Below are 21,896 nucleotides of genomic sequence, written 5' to 3' on the forward strand. Positions count from 1 at the left end.
ATTAAACCTAAACCAAGCAGGAGAAGTGAAATAATGAAGATCAGAGCAGAAATCAATGAAATAGAAACCAGAAGAACGGTAGAACAGATCAACGAAACTAGAAGCTGGTTTTTTGAAAGAATTAATATGATTGATAAACCCCTAGCTAGACTTATCAAAAAGAAAAAAGAAAGGACCCAAATTAATAAAATCATGAATGAAAGAGGAGAGATCATGACCAACACCAAGGAAATACAGACAATTTTAAGAACATATTATGAGCAACTATATATAGCCAATAAACTAGGCAGTCTGGAAGAAATGGATGCATTCCTGGAAATTAACAAACTACCAAAACTGAAACAGGAAGAAATAGAAAATCTGAACAGACCCATAACCAGTAAGGAAATTGAAGCAGTAATAAAAAACCTCCCCCAAAACAAGAGTTCAGGGCCAGATGGCTTCCCAGGGGAATTCTACCAAACATTTAAAGAAGAAATAATAGCTATTCTACTGAAGCTGTTTCAGAAAACAGAAATAGAAGGAAAACTTCCAAACTTGTTCAATGAGGTCAGATACCTTGATCCCAAAACCAGACAAAGACCCCACCAAAAAGGAGAACTACAGACCAATATCTTTGATGAACATGGATGCCAAAATACTCACCAAGATACTAGCCAATAGGACCCAACAATACATTAAAAGGATTATTCACCATGACCAAGTGCGATTTATTCCTGGGCTGCAAGGTTGGTTCAACATCTGCAAATCAATCAACGTGATACATCACATTAAGAAAAGAAAGGACAAGAACTATACGATCCTCTCAATAGATGCAGAAAAAGCATTTGACAAACTATAGCATCCTTTCTTGATTAAAACTCTCCGTAGTGTAGGGATAGAGGGAACATACCTCAATATCATAAAAGCCATCTACGAAAAGCCCACAGTGAATATCTTTCTCAATGGGGAAAAACTGAGAGCTTTTCCTCTAAGGTTAGGAACATGAAAGGGATGCCCACTCTCAGCACTCTTGTTCAACATACTACTAGAAGTCCTAGCCTCAGCAATCAGACAACAAAAAGAAATAAAAGGCATTCAAATTGGCAAAGAAGTCAAAGTCTCACTTCACAGATGACATGATACTTCATGTGGAAAACCAAAAGACTCCACCCCAAAATTGCTAGAACTCATACAGCAATTCAGCAACGTGGCAGGATATATAAAATCAATGCACAGAAATCAGTTGCACTTCTATATACTAATAATGAGACAGAAGAAAGAGAAATTAAGGAATCGATCCCATTTATAATTGCACCAAAACCCATAAGATACCTGGGAGAAAAGCTAACCAAAGAGGTAAAGGACCTGTACCCTTAAAAACTAAGAACACATATGAAAGAAATTGAGGAAGACACAAAGAAATGGAAAAATATTCCATGCTCATGGATTGGAAGGATAAATATTGTTAAAATGTCAATGCTACCCAGAGCAATCTACACATTCAGTGCAAACCCTATCAAAACACCATCAACTTTTTTCACAAAGCAGAAACAATCCTAAAATTTGTATGGAACCAGAAAAGCCCCCAAATAGCCAGAGGAATGTTGAAAAAGAAAACTAAAGCTGGTGGCATCACAATGCCAGACTTCAAACTATATTACAAAACTGTAATCGTCAAGAGAGTATGGTACTGGCACAAAAACAGACACACAGATCAATCAAACAGAATAGAGAACCCAGAAATGCACCATTAACTCTATGGTCAACTTATCTTTGACAGAGCAGGAAAGAATATCCAATCGAAAAAGACAATCTCTTCAATAAATGGTGCTGGGAAAATTGGACAGCCGCATGTAGAGGAATGTAACTGGACCATTTTCTTACACCATACACTAAAATAAATTCAAAATGAATGAAAGACCTTAATGTGAGACAGGAATCCATCAAAATCCCAGAGGAGAACACAGACAGCAACCTCTTTGACCTCAGCTGCAGCAGCTTCTTGCTAGACACGTCTCCAAGGCGAGGGAAACAAAAGCAAAAATGAACTATTGGGACTTCACCAAGATAAAAAGCTTCTGCACAGCAAAGGAAACAGTCAACAAAACCAAAAGGTAACCTATGGAATGGGAGAAGATTTTTGCAAATGACATATCAGACAAAGGGCTAGTGCCCACAATCTATAAAGAACTTATCAAACTCAATACCCAGAAAACAAAGAATCCAGTCAAGAAATAGGCAGAAGCATGAACAGACATTTGTCCAAATAAGACATACAAAGAGCCAACAGACAAATGAAAAAATGCTCCACATCCCTTGGCATCAGGGAAATACAAAGCAAAACCGCAATGAGATACCTCCTTACACCAGTTAAAATGGCAAAAATTAACAAGACAGGAAACACCAAATCTTGGCAAGGATGCAGAGAAAGGGGAACCCTCTTACACTGTTGGTGGGAATGCAAGCTGGTACAGCCACTCTGGAAAACAGTATGGAGGTTCCTCAAGAAGCTAAAAATAGAGCTACCCTACCACCCAGCAATTGCACTACTCAGTATTTACCCCAAAGATACATGCACCCCAATGTTCATAGCAACAATGTCCACAATAGCCAAACTGTGGAGAGCCGAGTTGTCCATTGACAGTTGAATGGATTGAGAAGATGTGGTTTATATATACAATGGAATATTACTCAGCCATCAGAAAGGATAAATACTTACTATTTACATTGATGTGGATGGAACTGGAGGGTATTATGCTGAGTGAAATAAGTCAAATGGAGAAAGGCAATTATATGGTTTCAGTCATATGTGGAATATAAGAAACAGTGCAGAGGATCATAGTGTAAGGGAGGGAAAACTGAATGGGAAGTCACCAGAGAGGGAGATAAACCATGAGAGACTTTTAACTATAGACAGCAACAAACTTAGGGTTGCTGAAAGGGAGGTGGGGGGAATGGGGTAATTGGGTGATGGGCATTAAGGAGGGCATGTGATGTGCTGAGCCCTGGGTGTTATACACAAATAACAAATAGAACACTACATCTGAAACTAATGATGTACTATACATTGGCTAATTCAATTTATTTTTTTATTTTATTTTTTTTAAGATTTTATTTATTTATTTGAGAGAGAGAGAATGAGAGGGAGAGCACGAGATGGGGGAGGGTCGGAGGGAGAAGCAGACTCCCTGCTGAGCAGGGAGCCTGATGTGGGACTCAATCCTGGAGTCCCAGGATCATGACCTGAGCCGAAGGCAGTCACTTAACCAACTGAGCCACCCAGGTGTCCTGGCTAATTCAATTTAAATAAAAAATGAAAAATTAAAGAAAAACCTCTATGAAATGACAGATAAAAGAGAAGTAAATAATTGTACAGCCAGAGTTAAACAATTAACAAGTTACTACATTAATTAGGTAATAAATGTGATGATTAATTGGGTACTGTTACCTTCCTCATCATTACTGCTGGCCAGCTCCTGTCCTCAGCTGTTATGTGACTGGCCTGCCCAACCCAGGAATGGCTTAGTTGCCCTGAAGTTAACTAGATACCAGTCTAGGTTGCATTGAAGCCCCAGGTCCCATATTATGTTCCGCAGAGGTTAATGAGGCAGTAGTATTATATGATCCATGTAGAAATCCAGGTAGAAGTTTCTTTTCTACATAATGTGCATGTTGCAGTACACTTAAATGCTAAATAAAATTACAAAATCACATTCAAGTGCTTTTTCTTTCTTTTTTTTTTTCTTTCTTTTTCTTTGAGGTGGGGGGGTGTTAGCTAAGCATGCATTTTTTAAAAACAATTATTAAAAAGGACTTTCACAATCATAGTTTTTATTCTAAAAGACTTGTTAACTGAAATTTAGTAAGTTAAATATTTAAGTTCCTTGCTATTTCTGAAGAGTGCTTTCACTTTTCAAATTTGAGTTTTTATAAGTGTATTACTTAGTCATATTAATTTGTTTCTTTTAAAAATATTGCTTTGTAGCTTTTTTTTTTTTTTTTTTTTTTTGCTTCGTAGCTTAAAAAAAAACCCCTTTTTTAAGCTTTTTCCTGTTTGGTGCATGTTTGATTATTTAATATGATTTGTTTAAATTATTTTGTATATGGCATTGTTTGCATTTAAGTTTGTATTCTTTAATGTGTAATATATTTATTGTAAATTTCACCTTACTCTTCAGAACTTTTGATTTTATTAAAAGTCTAAACAGTTATTCATAATGTTCATAAATTGGGTAACTAAGATCTATAGTCTCCAAATTGTTGCTTAAACACAGTAATTTCTTTTCTTATCATAAATCTCTTATTAGGCCAAAGTGTAATTTGTGTTGCCAAGTCTACTTTCTGTACTTCCTTAGAGAAAATGCTGGGTAGGGCCTGGAGCAAATAGCGGGTGGTCAAAAGATCAGAAACTGGATAATTGGACACTTATAGTATTATTTGTAATTAAAGGAATAATGTGTGCATTAAATGGTCCTTTTCTGTCATCTCAGAGTACAATTGCTTTGGTACTTTTCTTATTAAGTACATTATAAATGATTTTAAATTGTTCCCTTGATTTTTTTTTTTTAAAGATTTTATTTATTTATTTGAGACAGAGAGAATGAGAGACAGAGAGCATGAGAGGGAGGAGGGTCAGAGGGAAAAGCAGACTCCCCGCCGAGCAGGGAGCCCGATGCGGGACTCGATCCCGGGACTCCAGGATCATGACCTGAGCCGAAGGCAGTGGCTTAACCAACTGAGCCACCCAGGTGTCCCTGTTCCCTTGATTTTTGATCTTACATTGATGTTTACGTCCATGGTAACAGACTAAAATAAGTTACCATATTTAGAGTTATCATTGCCTTGAAAGCGTGATAGAAAATAAGATTCCTCTTTTTGTTTTTCGGATTTTCTTTTTTTTTTCAAGTGTGGATTTATACTTTGTAAAATATGGTTAAGTTTAATGATGGAATGTTTATGAACATGAGAAATTATGGCTTCTATTAAATATAATGGAACTCATTCTATATGTCAAGGGGCCTAGTTTTGTTTTCCAGCATCACCATTACAAACATCTATTATAATTTTATAATAGAGACTAAAATGTAGAAACTATAGGTGTTCTACTTACATTTCTTCAACCAGAATGTTTTGATTTTCAATTTAAGATGTACCTCTAAGAGTAACTTATTTAAAAAAGAAATATGGGGCTCCTGGGTGGCTCTTGTCAGTTAGGCAGCCGACTCTTGGTTTCCACTCAGTGCATGATCTCAGGGTCCTGGGATTGAGCCCCATGTTGGCCTCCACGCTCAGCAGGGAGTCCACTTGAGGATTCTCTCTCTCCCTCTCCTTCTTGCTCTTTCTCTCTCTCTCCAAAATAAATTAAAAGATCTTTTAAAATAAATAAATAAGAAATACACCAGGCATACCTTATCCTAAAAAGTATTCTAGAAACGCTTATTAATATTAATCTGAAGGTTTTTTTTTTTTTGTAAAAGAGTTATTTTTAAAAGGAAATATAATTAAGGGGAGATATACTTGTGAATCATATAATAAACTTCTCAGACCTGTCCTACCTAATTGTTTTATTAGAATATTTTACCAATTAAAATAACTTGACAATTGATTAGGGCTTAGAAATTTCTTTCAAGGATTTGTTTTAATGACACTTAGCCTACATTCTAAAAACATGAAAATATTTTTAGTAGAGTGTTGACATTGAAAAGATAAAAATGCAGCAAGATGGGAATAGTTTGGCATATTCTTTCTGAGAGAAATTTTGCAAAATTTTAAAAATCCTTAAATCCCTTCCTCCCGCCTTCCTCCTTTCCTTCCTTCCTTCCTCCTTTCCTTCCTTCCTTCCTTCCTTCCTTCCTTCCTTCCTTCCTTCCTTCCTTCCTTCCTTCCTTCCTTCCTTCCTTCCTTCCTTCCTTCCTTCCTAATATTGCCACTTAGGAATCTACTCTAAGGAACTTTCAGAGGAACCTAAAAAGATTTAGGTGCAAATTTATATTAGTGTTCTTTGTAAAAGTGAAAAAGAATAAAGAATAAGTATCTAGTAATAGAGGATTAGTTAAACTATTGTACATCATACGATGAAAAAAAATGTCACCAGTAAAATCATTACCTTAAAAAATTTGATGAGGAAAAATATTCACCAGATAATGCCTTATGAAAATGGCAGAATACCATTTTATGTATACACCTCTGTAGAAAAAAGATTGAAGGATTATACATCAAAATGTTTCTTTTTTTTAAAGATCTTATTTATTTATTTGAGAGAGAGAGAGAAAGAGAGAGAGAGAGAGCATGAGAGGGGGGAGGGTCAGAGGGAGAAGCAGACTTTCCGCCAAGCAGGGAGCCTGATTTGGGACTCGATCCTGGGACTCCAGGATCATGACCTGAGCTGAAGGCAGTCGCTTAACCAACTGAGCCACCCAGGCGCCCTAAAATGTTTATTTCTGAAAAGTTATAGGTAGTTTAATTTTCTTTTTTTGTTCTTCTGAATCTAACTTTCCACAGTAAGTATGTATGGTCTTCATAGTTGAAAAGTAGAACTTTTTCGTTTAGATAAGACAAAAGAACTTAGTATTTTTAATGTTATTTTCTAATTTTGCTTAAAAATTCTTTTTTTTAAATTTTATTTTATTATGTTAGTCACCATACATTACATCATTAGTTTTTGATGTAGTGTTCCATGATTCATTGTTTGCATATAACACCCAGTGCTCCATGCAATATGTGCTCTCCTTAATACCCATCACTGGGCTAAGCCAACCCCCTCAGTCCTCCCCTCTAAAACCCTGTTTGTTTCTCAGAGTCCATAGTCTCTCATGGTTCCTCTCCTCCTCCAATTTCCCCCCTTTCATTTTTCTCTTCCTACTATCTTCTTTTTTTTTTTTAACATATAATGTATTATTTGTTTCAGAGGTACAGGTCTGTGATTCATCAGTTTTTTTGTTTTTTTTTTTAAGATTTTATTTATTTATTTATTTGACAGCGAGACCCAGCGAGAGAGGGAACACAAGCAGGGGGAGTGGGAGAGGGAAAAGCAGGCTTCCCGTGGAGCAGGGAGCCCGGCACGGGACTCGATCTCATGACGCTGGGATCATGATTTGAGCCAAAGGCAGACGCTTAACGACTGAGCCACCCAGGTGCCCCTGTGATTCATCAGTCTTACACAATTCACAGCGCTCACCATAGCGCATACCTCCCCAATGTCCATCACCTAGCCACCCTATCCCTCCTTGCTTAAAAATTCTTAAGTTAAAAAAAACAAACTCGGGGCGCCTGGGTGGCTCAGTCGTTAAGCGTCTGCCTTCGGCTCAGGTCATGATCCCAGGGTCCTGGGATCGAGCCCCGTGCCAGGCTCCCTGCTCAGCAGGAAGCCTGCTTCTCTCTCTCCCTCTGCTTGTACTCTCTCTCTCTCGGTCAAATAAATAAATAAAATCTTAAAAAACAAACAAACAAACTCCATATCCTCATCTTTTTAATATATGTAAATATGAATAAATGTTTATGTGTAAATTATGTGTATATATACATAAGGCATCTATGTATATATATAAATATGGCTTGTTTAAGATGTTTACAGTAAATTCCTATTAAAGTAATCAATTTTGACTGAAAAGCACAACCAAAGGCACAAGGCATTGTATGTCTAGGTTGCAGACAGTCGTTCTGTTTCCAGAGGTTCTATTCTAAAACTTGCATGTTGATATTCCTGAAAAGCACAATTTAAAAGAATTTTCTACTTTATTCTAAGTATTAATATAAACAGTAAATTTTAGTATACTTGTGGCACTGATAAAAATATTTGAATACATAAGTTACATTTTAGTTATGAAGTATTCTAAGATATTTTGGTAAAACCTAGTAAGAATTTTCTAGGATTAAAGCAAATGTGAGCTTTAAAACGGTAATAGTTGTTCTTCTATGGTTAGAGGTCATCTGTCATTGCAGTAATATAGGCTTGATTGTAGGATTACTGTCTCAAATACATATTCTAGGGAAAGCTTCTCCTGAATCTTACCAATAAGAAATTTTTGGTTACCTTCCAATACACGAAAAAGAAAAAATAAACTTAACTGGAAATTAGTTTATTAGAGCCTATAATTAGCCAATTTTATCTACTAGATGCCATTTTAGGTTTAAAAAAAAGGCAATGATAAATGAATAGTCAGGAATTTATTTTGAAACAAATTTTGAGAACATGGCCTAGGCAGGATACAGAATCTTTAGACCTATGTCCTACAGCAAAACCTGAAAACCTCTGGCACAACTGAGATGCTTTCTATTCATCTGTTCTTCTCAGAGTGCTTAACATTGTGCTATGTATTATGAGTATCTGTGTGCACAATGGAGTCTGATCTAAAGATACCAAGTTTAGACCATTAGATGGCTGATCAAAGAATCACAGTAGAGGGACTAAAAAAACCCATGTCCTAGCAACTCATTTGCTCAGATCTAGGGAGTCTCTTTCTTGTGTGTTCTTCTCTGAGGCTCCCTTTAAAATAATCTCCCTTCCTCCCTCTCTTTTTAAAAATATGTCTGCACTTGAAATCTCTCATTTCTCCCTTTGCTGTTCTCTTCCTAACTTACCAACATTCCTCTTTCTTTAAGTGAATACAGTGAATACAACTTAAATATTTATATTTATGTAACAAGAAATAAAAAGCAGCTAGATTAAATACTTGTTTATTCCTGAAATAGAAAAAAACCCTTAATTATGTTTTCTTTTGACTCTCTTCTGATTTATGTGACAGTGCCCTCATTTTTATATTTCCTAAAAAGATAATAATTGAGCATTAAAATGATGACTGTGATGCATTTTAATATTCTAATTCATCAAAGAAATATTCCTTTTTAAAAATTTTAATATTAGGTAGTAATAGTATTTTACAAGCTACAACAGGTCTCTGGTTGCTTCAGTTAATTAGAAAACTAACTGAATACTTCATGCTTTGTACAGTCTAAAAAGTTAGTTTCATTTAATTAAAAAAGTAAAATTGCTTTATATGTTTTAAATTGTTTTCTGGAATCTTCCTGGTTTACTGAAGCAAAACAAAATGTTGAAAGTGTTGAAAAATCTTATATTTAAACATACAAGGTGTTTTTCTTATGTTTTCAAGATTTGTAATGAATATCTAGGATATTTTTGTATTAGAAAAAGCTTGGTTTATGTATTGTAATAATTGAATGTATTTAAATTCTCAAGGATGGATTGGAGGAAGAGATAGTTCCATTTCAAATAATTTTCATTTTGATTTGATAACAGTATAAATTAGCAGTTTGCAACAACTGTCTTCTCTTATTTACCCTCCCTCAGGCACACTTTTAAATGTGAATTCAAAAGGAAAAAAATCCTATAAGTAAATATTATCTCATAAATGCTTGCTGGTAATTTTCCTAACCTGTGTTTCTTTTTCTTTTTCTTTTTTTTAAGGGAGGGGAGGAGCAGAGGGAGAGGGAGAGAGACAATCTCAAGCCCCAAATGCAGGGCTTGATCTCAAAACCCTGAGATCATAACTTGAGCTGAAATAAAGAGATGTTTAATGACTGAGCCAACCAGGCGCCCCCTAACCTGTGTATTTCTACTCTACTAAGAGCAACTTCTCCCTCAAACAATGAGAAATATTTAAGAAAGGAAAAAATGTAAGGAAATCTGGATGTTATTTTTTGCCACTATTATGGATAAACACTTATACCTGGGGAAAGCAGAACACGTATCATTCAGTTAAGAATTTTTGTGTCTCTGTTCCTGAGGGATATTGGTGTGCAGTTTTTTCTTTTTTGTCATTTCTTGGTTAGGTTTTATTTTTAGAATTATTCTGGCCTCATAAAACAAGTTGGGAAGTATTTCTTTATCTTCTATTTTTTGAAAGAGTTTGTGAGTTTGTGTAAGATTGGTGTTTTTTTTCTTTAAGATTTTGATAAAATTCAGCAATGAAACCATTTGGGCCTAGAGGATTTTTGTGTTTATGTTATGCAAAAGTGTTTGATGACAAATTCAATTTTATTAATGGATAGAGCTATTCAGATTTTTTGTTTTTACATCAGTTTTGGTAAATTGTATTTTTTAAACAATTTGCCCATTTCATCAAAGTTGTTGGATTTGTTGGCATAAAGTTATTCATAATACTCTTTTTAATTCCTTGTAGGATCTGTAGTGATGTCCCCTTTCATTCCTGATATTAGTAATTTGTGTTTTCTCTTTCTTGATCAGTGTACTTAGAGGTTTGTTAATTTTGTTGATCTTTTCAAAGAACCAACTTTTGCCTTTGCCTATTTCCTTTATTGTTTTCTATTAATTATTTTCAGCTCTTTTATTTCCTTCTTTTTATTTCCTTACTCTTGATTTAACTTGCTTTTTTTTTCATAGCTTCTTAAGTTAGAACCATAGGCCATTTATCTTAGATGATTCTTCTTTTTAATGGAAGTACTTCAAGCTTCCCTTCAAGCATTCATTTAGCTGCATACCATAAATTTTGGTATGTTGTATTTTCACTCATATTCAGTTTGAAGTATTTTCTAATTTCCCTTTTGGTTTCTTCTTTGGCCCATGTATTTAGAAGATGTTATTTAATTTTCAATTTTTTTTCTAGATATCTTATTGCTATTAATTCCATTTTGGTCTGAGAACATATTCTTTATTATTTTAATCATAAATTTATTAACATGTTTTGTGGATCAGCTTATGGTCTATCTTGATGAATGTACCATCTCCACTTGAAAAGAATATGTATTATATAGTTGTTGGGTATCATTTAAATCTTAAGTAAGGATAATTGGTAGTGTTGTTCAAATAATCTATATCTTACTGATATTTTTGCCTAGTTTTCTGTCAATTGCTGAGAAAGAGGCTTTTATATCTCAGAGTATGATTGTAGAATTTATTTTGCCCTTTAATTCTGTCAGATTTTGCATCACACATTTTGAAGCTGTGTTATTAGGCATAATCAAATTGTTATGCCTTTTGATGAGTTAACTCTTTTATCATTCTGAAATGTCCCTGGTTCTGGCCATATTCTTTTAAGTCTACTTTATATGATGATATAGCCACTCCAGCTTTTATAAGTCTAGTGTTTAGTATATCTTTTACCATCCATTTATTTTCAATCTACTAAAGTGTAATTCTTATGGATATCTTATAGTTGGGTCTTGCTTTTTTATGTTTTGACAATCTCTGCCATTTATTTGGAGTGTTTAGTCCATTAACATTGAATGTAATTATTGATGTGGTAGGATATAGGTTTGCTATTATACTATTTGCTGTTTGTTCTCTGTTCTCATTTCCTGTGTTGTTTTGCCTTAATTTAATATTTTTTAAAAATTCCCTTCAAATTATTTACTAGCTTTTTAGCTGTATTCTCATTGCATTTTGTCTGTATGTGTGATTGCTGCAGGCATTACAAATATGCATTCTTACTTCTTCATAGACTACTTAGAGCTAATATTGTATCACGTAATAGACATTGTAGAAATATTACAACCAAATTACCAAATTGGTCCATTTGTAACCTCCTTCATCCTTTATGCTTTGATGTTATATGAATTACATCTACATATGTTATAAACTCCATAAGACAGAGTTAAAATTTTTTTCTTTTAGACAGGTCTACATAAATTCAATTACTAGGGAAAAAGTAGTTTTTTATATTTACACAATATTTACCATTTCTGATACTCTTCATTCTTTCCTGAAGATCCCTCTGCCCAACTGGTATTTCCCTTCAGTCTAAAGAACTTGCTTTCACATTTCCTATATTGCAGGTTGGCTGGCAACATATTTTCATAGTTTTAGTTTATCTAAGATACAGTTTGCTTCATTCTTGAAGGATGATCTTTCTGGATATAGAATACTGCGTTGACAGCTTTTTTTCCTTCTTGAAGTATATATAAATCATTGTTTTCCTTTAACGTGTCATTTTTTTGTGACTGCTTTTAAGATTCCTTTTTCTTTATCATTGATTTTCTTTATCCTTATTCTACCAGGGGTTTCCTGAACTTTCTGGAATCTTTTGAAATTTTGTCTTCCACCAAATTTGGGAAATTATTAGGCATTATTTACTTAAATATTTTTTGGTCCTTTTCTTTCTTCTCCCTTTTTGGAACTCCAGTTATACGTGTATTGACTTTTTGATATTTAGCCACAAGTCTGTGAGACTGATTCATTATTTCTCAATCCTTTTATTTTCTGTTCTTCAGATTGGGTTATTTTTATTGATCTATCATCATGTTCACTCTTTGTTTTATAACCTCCATTTTGCTTTTAAGCCTATCCAATTAATTTTAAAATTTCAGATAATACATTTTTCAGTTCTAGGACTAGAGTTTGGTTCTTTTTTATAGTTTCTATTTGACTATGTTTTCATTTATATTTTTGAATATATTTTTAATTGATACTTTAAAGTCCTTGTCTGCTACTTATAACATTTGAATCACTTCAAAATTGATCTCTGTCTATTGTTTTTTCTCCTGAAAATGGGTCATGTTTTCCTGTTTCTTTGTGAAATAATTTTGGATTATATCTTAATCACTGCTACAATTACCATGTTGTAGAGACTCTGGGTTGTGTTTTATTCTTCTAAAAAATTTCAGTTTTTCTTTACTTGTTTTAGCAGGCAGTTGATGGTTAGGCTCATACTGCAAACTCTGTTTCTTGGTGTGTAGCTCAAATCCTCAGTTATTTTACCCTTAGCTAGCATTTTTTAAAAAATTTTTTTATTCTTATATTATCCCCATACATTACATCATTAGTTTTAGATGTAGTGTTCCATGATTCATTGTTTGTGCATAACACCCAGTGCTCCATGCAGAACGTGCCCTCCTCAATACCCATCACCAGGCTAACCCATCCTCCCACCCCCCTCCCCTCTAGAACCCTCAGTTTGTTTTTCAGAGTCCATTGTCTCTCATGGTTCATCTACCCCTCCGATTTCCCCCCCCTTCATTCTTCCCCTCCTGCTACCTTCACAGGTCAGCCATACTTTTGAACTGACTGTATATACTGGATTTAGGCTCTTCCTTTCTGACTCTATCCTTTCCAGGACTCCCCTTTCACTTTCCAGTGGCTTTGGTTACCTTGCACCCTATCCACTGCTTCTTCAGGCCAGAAAGACTGAAGATTTTTTGTTTGAGTTTTAGTTGGGTTGAGGCTGCCCTCAGGCCAAAAGCTGCAATAAACAGGTAACTCACTTAGTTCCATTCCTTTTTCTAAGTGTTCATTCCTTTCCAGAATCAACCTGTTTTTGGTCATTTTTTAGTGCATTTGGTAGTTATTTATTTATATATGTTTGTGTTTAGTGTGTATTTATTCTATGCAGGAGAATTGGTGTTCTAGGAGGTTACTAATAAGCCAATAGTAGAAGTAGAACCAGATTTTTTTTAAGCTAAAATCATTGGAAAATATGGTATGGTGAAGTACAATCTTAATGGTTTTCTTATTTTTTAAAGATATTCAGAAAAAGAAGAAAGCATGATGTATATCAGACACACACATACACACACAGAAACTGAAAGAACTAGTTTTTCTAACTCCAAAGTCTTTTTTTTTTAATTTTTTTATTTTTAATTTTTTTATTTTATTTATTTGACAAGGAGAGAGACAGAGAGAGAGGGAACACAAGCAGGGGGAGTGGGAGAGGGAGAAGCAGGCTTCCCCGTGGAGCAGGGAGCCCAATGCGGGGCTCGATCCCAGGACCCTGGGATCATGACCTGAGCTGAAGGCAGACGCTTAACGACTGAGCCACTCAGGCGCCCCGAACTCCAAAGTCTTCTTAATGAAATATTAGATTAGAGTACATTTCCAGTGTAAGTGCAGATAGTTTACAATATGTCAAAAGAAAATTTTGTATAGATTTTTAAAACCTGTGTAGATTGCATGGGCTTATTTCCAAGATGGAGTTCTGTTGTATATTGTACATCCAATGTTTTTCACTTCTGATATATATAGTTTTGATTCAGTTAACATAGTAAAGAAGGTAATTTACAGTGTCAAAGTCCTCAAAATGATCAATTTATGATTTAAAAAAATTTTGATGGATAATTTCCAGTATAATTTCCACTTTCTAGGAAATGTTCCTTTCATGTTTCCTCTTGCTATTCAATAGGCTCTTTGTAAAGCAGGAGGCAGAATCTCTGCTTTGATTTTACTTTATTCTCTGTGCCAGTGGTTTTCCTCCCTACTCTATCTCCTTTATATTTCTTTCTCTTTCTCAGTCTTTAAAAATTTTATTTTTTCATTACTTTTAATTTTTTAATCCTTATGGGTAATAGGAAAGGAAGATTAGGAATATTGATTATATTATTTGGTGGTTTTCTCTTTGCTGCACCTTATACATTTGCCTACCTCCTATCCTTTCTTCTTAGGAGTTGTAAAATATTTTAAGTACTTTGTGCAGTATGAATATGTAGGGAATTTGACGAAGTAAAAGCAAGGACTCTATATTCTCATTCTATTGGGAAAGTCCTGCTTGTTGAATTTTTAGGTATTTCAAGATGTTCCAGTCAACTGACAAGGACTTCTCCTCACAGTGTCAGAACTGTAGTGATGATGAGAGTAATGCAACTAGCAAATAGTTCTGGTATGTAACCACTTTTGCATGTTTACTTCACCAGAAAACTCTGTGGAGTACAGCGGTATCCTGTATTTCTTGTTAACATTTGGAAAACCATTTGCATGCTTTCAAAATAGATTTTGAGGTAATGGTGTTAGTCAATAAATAGAAAATATGTTTTAATCAGATGTGAAATTCTGCAAAGATTAGTATATCTTCATTTCATAACTCCTCTAAAAAAAGGGAAAACAAAATTTAAACTTGCATTCTTAGAACTTTCTGAATAATATGATAATTGACTAAACTCAAGGTTTTAGTGTACTTCTTGTTGCAGAACCATTTTGGTACTATATGTGTTTTTAGTAAAATACCATTCACAAATATGGACGATACTTCTTTTTTATATAGCTTATCAATGGAAATTTATTTGCTTTTTACTTTTCTAAAACCAAATTCTTTAGTTCTTATGTTGTTGTAGATTATAAATAAATATTTTAGAAAATATATATCCAGTTTATAATGTATTTCCTTGGACAGTCCGGTTATACTAAATCTTTAGAACAGTGTGATTCGTGGTGTGGGTTCTTCTCCATAGACTGTCAGTTAATTCTTTTGGACTGGATGAGGATAAAGAAAGTATGTTCTCTGCCATTTTACCATAGCTTACTCTTGTACTTATACAAATGGTGAGATGGTTATTGTTATGAAATTAGGTACATTGCTTATTTATAATAATTGTTAATTTTTAGATTTAATGATGGCACTTAAAGATACTTACTTTGATTTATACTTGGGAAAACTTTGTGTGTTTATTATGCAATATATTATAAGTAGTTTATTGTTACCTAGGATTTTGAATAGCACCCTACTTTTTTGGGTCATTTTATTGTGTAGAATATTCTATATTATCCAATAGTATATAGGTTTCAAAACTCAAAATATTCAGTATATTATCAAGGGAGATTAAGGAACAGAACACAATCCAGTGAAGTCATTGTTGTAATACTTTGCTTTAAAAATGTTATTTTCTGTTTTTTAAAGGATATCTAGGTCTATTTGAATATTCTTTTTTTTACTATCAATGTTTGTTTGTATATATAATTCTTAAGTCATTTATCACTGCATCTTAAAGAAGGGTAGCTATATTTCAAAGGGTTTTTTTTTCTGTAATGAATGTAAACAGGTTCATTATATAGATGCAAGGACTTTAAAAACACAAAAATGAACAACTAATGATTACCCAAGGTCATAAGTTCCATGGTAGACTTGTAACTAAAGTTCAGTTTTGTTTTCTAGCCTTGTAATTTAATCCATACCAAGTATTATTTTCTGTATGGATAACTTTGGTCCATTAACCTACAAAAATTTATGAGTAAACTTTGATATTCTCACACTTTGTAAATCTGCTGGTATTTTCTTTATTGTAATAAAAAAGAAATCATGCTATAGTAACTAATTCTTGACCTAAACCCTTTTTTTCCCATTTAGAAAAGTTGGAAGCTCTACCACCCACCCCAGGACAGCTGAGATATGGTAATGGTTCTATAATTGTTAAATATCTGTGCATCTATCTTTTAGATATAAAATAACTGTATCATTTACTGTTAATATAGATGAGTCAGTAAATTTAATTTTTCCAGATAGAGTGGGTTATCTAATTTATCATGCCGAAACAAAAAGTTTATAAACTTGGTTTACAACATATTATAATATTATGGAGTCAGTATCTAACATTGTTAAACTGTTGTTACCGTCTAGAAATAAAATTATGCTTATGGTAAGGTTTTCTTAATTCCCAGAAAAAAGGATATGTTCACTTTAGTTTGGATTTAAGTTGGGTAATTTCAGAACTAGAAAGTCTGGGCTAGGTAGAACTGTTCTCTGGTGGAGAAAATACTTACAGCTTGCTGTTTATGATGATGAAGAAAGCTAAGTTCATTTAAGACCACCAGGAAGAAGAAGCTTATAATGGTGCTGGTGTGCTTTCTTTAGTCTGTTAAGATGGGAATAAATAGTCAAGGCTAACACTGGCATAATGTAAAACAGTTTGGGATCTTATTATAAAGACAGTAAAAGAAGAGAATGTTTTAACAGTACAGTGAATTCGAGTAGGTTGTAAGCGAAAGCTAAATAGTAGATGTGATTTGCTGTTTTAGAGTAGTATTTCCCAAAGGAAATTGAAGAAATCACAAATTAATAGGAGATCATTACATACTGGAGAGCAAACTTACTTGATTTTTTAAAACTTATTAACTAGCCAGTTCTTTTTTCTCTCAGAGGTAGAATATAATTTATATTAGAAATAAGTAACTTTTCCCAAATACCAAAACATTTAAGAATTCTTGAAGACTTTAATTCCCCTGGTAATTTTTCCTGATTCTCCTAGCCTAGATTCATGCAAATTTATGTCCATAGCACTGTATAATACTATTATCAGTTGGTTATATTGAAATTGACTGTTGATATGGTATGTTATCTTACCCAAATTTCTTGAGAGTTGGTAACCAAGTCTTATTTATCTTTGTATCTCATGCATGGTGGAGTGTCCAGTACATGTTTATTTAACAATTTGAAAATTGTATTTTTTCCTTTGTGTTGACAATAAATTTTTACTTATATGATGCATTTATTTAGGTCTAAGCATAAAAACATGATATATTTTATACTTCAAAGTTGCTTATTATAAAATTTTGAATGTCTAGTAGTTAAGCAACTAGACTTAGGCAAAATCAAAGAACTAAGGCTAGACTCTTTAATTGAAAAATCCCATGTCATTAATGTGCTATTTGATTTTTACCATCTTTAATAGCTTTTAAAATAATACCTTTTTAAAAATAATATTCTTTATAATTAAAAAGATGCTACTTTTTATCTTGAACATTCTTACTTGATAGCAAGAAGAAATCTGAAATGATCTAGGATATATACACCCTTTTCCTGTGATCTTAGTCTTCAATAGTGGTTTTGGGTAGAGTGTTTTTTTGTTTTGTTTTGTTTACTGTTTATTAGCCTTTCCAGAACTCACTAGACTAATGTCAAATTTTTTTAACTTCTGGATTATATTTTAATTATACTTTCTATGGACTTAACTGCATTAAAAGGAAAAACACATACAACCAATTCGCTTAAGGAACTATTTTTTGGATATGTTATAAAATTCACAAGTTTGATGTTTATCTAAAAAAGTCATCTGTTGAATTGTTGGCTATGTCTTGGCAATTTTATAGATGAATCAGAATAAAGTCTTTTAACTAGCCCAGCTTTTAATCTGTTTCACAGTCTGCCTTCAATTGTCTTAATATGGAATTCTCTTCCTTTCCAGGTTAGTGGTCCTCAACTTAATTAACTAATATTCATTGAGTATCTGGTATGCACTATGCATTCTGCAACGTGCTGAAGATCCAAATATGAAAAAAATGAGACTGAATGTATAAAATTTATATAGGTATTAGTTCTTGCTAGTTACACTTCTATTATGTCAGGTCATTCAGATTCTGTATTAGATAGATAAGGTAAGGTGTGCCTTTGTTAGGAAGAGGCCAAATTACGTTTTGATTTAAATCAAATAGTTTGTGAAAGCTTTCAGGGATTTTGATATTGTGATGGGGGAAGAGACTGCATATAGATGGCTAATATAGATGAAATAATCACATTTTTCTCACATTTGTCCAAAAATTGTTTAGTGAGTAAAAGTGACCATATAGCTAGAAATTGATTCAGGGTATTTTTATTATTTCTAATATGGATATTAATTTTATGATATCAGTCTTTAGGTATAAGAAACAGATGGATATCAATAGTAATTAAACAGGTAAAGCATGGTACTCGTAATATGTATTTACTTATTTGTTCTGCCGTTAACTGTATGTACTTTTTATGTGTAGCTAGTAAGAAAACAACCCAGAAATCTAACACAGTTATTTTTACATGTTACATGTTTTTTAATTTTGTTTTGTTTTCCCAGTGTGGCTTCTAGGAAGTAAACTTATAGCAGGAGCAGAATCTTTTGGCTATGGGGAATGAAAAGCAAATTTCAAAGGTTGTCAGATCTGTTTAGGAGTCTTTAATTATATGGTCTGTTTTCTCATTTAAAGTTATAGAAAACCTAAAATATATTTTCTCTTTTTGATATTTTTCAGTATTCATCCACAATGCGATACCTTTCATAGGGTTTGGCTTTTTGGATAATGCAATTATGATTGTTGCAGTAAGTTCTTTCTTTCACCCCTTCTATTTTGAGTTAATAAAGAAATTAATGTGGTCTAAATTTTCCTAATAATTTATATATCCTAGCTATAAAATTTTAGTTAACATCATAATGAACAAGGCTACTTTTTACTATATTTCATGTTAATTAAACTATCATTCAGTTTTAAGGCATTATATGTATTAATCATTAAGACTTTTGGTAAAGCATTGACAATTATAAACACATATTTATTAGGTCTATATTATTCTGTTCTAGTTTCAACATTCTTATTAAAGGAAAAAGTATATAAAATTTTCTGATGTTCTTTAATTTTACTGACAGTTCTCATCACATATATGTTATTTGGTTAGTTCCTTGTTTAGTTTTTCCATGCAGAAATGTTTTAAAGGGTGTTTTGATGTAGTCTATCCATTTGACCCAAAGGTATTTTAAATTTTAGTTGAGAATACTGAGTATATCTCCTTTTTGTCTTTGTTCCATTGTAGTGTTTAAAAAAAGTTCCCCTTTGCTTTGGTCATTTTAATGTAAGTGTGTCCTTTAAAAGTGTTTAGTCTCGGAGAAGGCTTCTTTACCTTTCCTACCATTGAATGGCACCTTTTGTTAATGAATAACAATATTGGTCATTGGTCCAGTTTCTAAAGTGAGAGATGAGTCCGTGATTAAAATGCAAGTCTTCTAAAACTGCCCAGTGCTCTATCCACTTCTCTTCACTGACTCTAACTTGAAAAAAATGATTTTAGGATTATTGAATGTGAGAAAAATACATATGAGAGCAAGGGTTTTTTTTGTTTCGTTTTGTTTTTTGTTGTTTTGGTGTCTTGGAGGTCATATGTATTACAGATGGACATAAATAGAATATTTGGTTTCAAAACAGGGACTAAAAGTATAATTTACATTGTGTGGATTATATAATTTGCTTAAAGGATATCTAAAATTCTTAAAAGAATATCTAAAAAGATTTTTTTTTGCTATTATATAGTCTCATCTTATGTCAGATTAATGGTGCTCAGCTATCCAGAAAGTCTGGCTCCTCACCTTGTTGACATAGCAGGAAGGTATCCTGATGCTTAAATAGTCACAGCAGGTGCTCTAGCATGCGCACAGCTTGAATGTGGAAGCACCCATTGTGTAGTTCTTTGGCAAAGCAGCCTGGCAAGAGCCTCTAAAATATAATTTCAGAATGCTGGTTTTTTGACTGATTGTGACATTTTCCTAATATGTATATAAGAATTAAATTGGCCAATTTATATATCTGCAAATATGAGAATATATCTGTAAATATTCAGCAACTTGGAACCACACTGCTTTTAGTGAAATTACTAAAATTTGAGTTGGTTAGATTACTGAAATAGATACTACAAAATAAATCATATCTAATTATAATGAAAACTCCCATTATGATGAATTTATAAGCTGTAGATAAGACTTGATGTGTTTTTAAATAGATTGTCTGAATTAAAGTTTCTCTGTGACAAATATTTCTTTCGGTTTTTATACAATTTAATATTTAAATTTCTCTTAATTGACAGCTGGTATCCATACTACCACCTTCATATTCATTTGTTTTTTCCACCTCGATAGGGCAGACCTTAGATAGTCAAATACTAAAAGACTATTGAGGAAGTATTGAGATGATATATTTTGCATAAAGAAGGGTGAATAGAGATTTTGAAGAGAGATCGGAATAGGGAAACTGGGTAGCTTCATAGATTGTGAACTTTACAGTGTGTTATTACTTATTTGAAATAAATATCTAAAGTAACAGATAATCTGCATCTAAATACAGCTACCAATAAAGTGAAACACACACTCTAGAGTCAAATTATTGTAATGTTGTTTACTGTTTTCTGTTACTCGGCCTATGTCTCATCATTGTTAGTATAACTGAGAGTGAACTATTTTTCCAGGTCTGAGATGGTTGACTCCAAGTTAATAATACTTGTTCTTGAAGTTTACATTGAAATCCAGTTTAAGGGACATAATACCAGTTTTTACTTATATAGTATTGAGATAAATGTTTAGACCGCTGGCTTCAGTATCTGAGTAAGAGTGGCATGTGTAGCGAAATTGTTATTCGGTGATAATTGCAAACTAGTTCAGGGACAGTGCAGTTTCCCAAGGAGGTTTTAAATAGACTGCTGAAACTAAAATACATAAATAATATAACTAGAGTCTATGAATAGGAAAATAAGTAGTCATCATTATCTTAAGAATGTTTTTCACCTTTTAATTTTTTAAAAACACTGATTGACTCCTAACATTGTGGGACAGCTATGACTGTTTTAAGATAGTAAGTTAAGGAAATATTTGATTCTTCTTTTCTGTCATGCCACTGACATTTGATGTTTTCCTCTTTCCTGTTGTCCTCTCCTGGTTGCTAGTCTAGTTGTAGTCATCAAAACAAATTCCTATGTAACTTCCTGTAATAGATTGACCTTTATTGTTGGCTGCTGTTCATACTCAGCCTTTGGTTTCATAGTTTTTTATTATATTTTTATATTACTAGGATTGCTTTTTATGACATGTTTGGTGGTTTTTTTGGATTATGTTTCTTACAATTTAATTGGAATAGAATTTGTTAGAATTCTAGAGTAGTTTAATTGTATTCAGATGATGAACCAGATATAAATTGAAGATAATTAGTATTAGATGTACAAGATAAAACTTGATGTAACTATGGGAAAAAGTAAAGACTGGTAGTCCATTATCCTAAAACTGTCTTTGACTTTATTTGAAGCTTTTTATGTTATTAGAAGGTCCTTCAGGTTTCTTAAATTCAATTAAATGATAAAGCATTTGAATACTTTTTAAATACATGTTTTGCAAACAGAGTTTTCCTGGGGCATTCCTAATGATTTGTTGCTGCTAAGGATGCTATATTTATTTTTTATATACTGTACCTGTCAGGTGCCTTTTTTCTATATTAGTGCTCCAGTTTTTTGTGGGGGTTTTTCTTGCGTTTTTTTTTTCCCCATCCATATTAAAGATACACATCTTTATTCCTTATGCATGGTCTGTTCCTTTTTTTCTTCAGAAATCTGTTTCTTTTGGATTCCTTCACAACCTTCCTTGTGATTTTAAATACCTTGGAGACTTTTATGCATCAGGCTTTTCTCTCCATATCCAACAAGAATTGTATTTTATTTTATTTATTTTTTAAGTTTTTA

At 33.0% G+C, this 21,896-nt stretch overlaps 1 protein-coding gene across 12 annotated transcripts in view; it reads left to right on the forward strand.

The window, feature by feature from the left end:
- The window catches only part of TMEM65 (transmembrane protein 65), a 229,607-nt gene that overhangs the window by 29,419 nt on the left and 178,292 nt on the right, over positions 1 to 21,896 (forward strand). For 9 of the 12 annotated variants that reach the window (XM_064587911.1, XM_064587908.1, XM_064587909.1 and 6 more), the window contains 3 exons: positions 14,451 to 14,546; positions 16,008 to 16,052; positions 18,659 to 18,726. In XM_064587911.1, the coding sequence (XP_064443981.1) occupies positions 14,451 to 14,546; positions 16,008 to 16,052; positions 18,659 to 18,726 (209 nt within the window). Of the gene's footprint in view, positions 1 to 14,450; positions 14,547 to 16,007; positions 16,053 to 18,483; positions 18,559 to 18,658; positions 18,727 to 21,896 lie in introns of all 12 variants that reach the window. The other 3 variants (XM_045895926.3, XM_045895927.3, XR_010410520.1) reach the window with 2 other exon arrangements.

This window comes from Mirounga angustirostris, unplaced genomic scaffold, assembly GCF_029215605.1.
Source record: "Mirounga angustirostris isolate CCGP_5_RB_7025 unplaced genomic scaffold, mMirAng1.0.hap1 SCAF_4, whole genome shotgun sequence".
Taxonomy (NCBI): Eukaryota; Metazoa; Chordata; class Mammalia; order Carnivora; family Phocidae; genus Mirounga; species Mirounga angustirostris.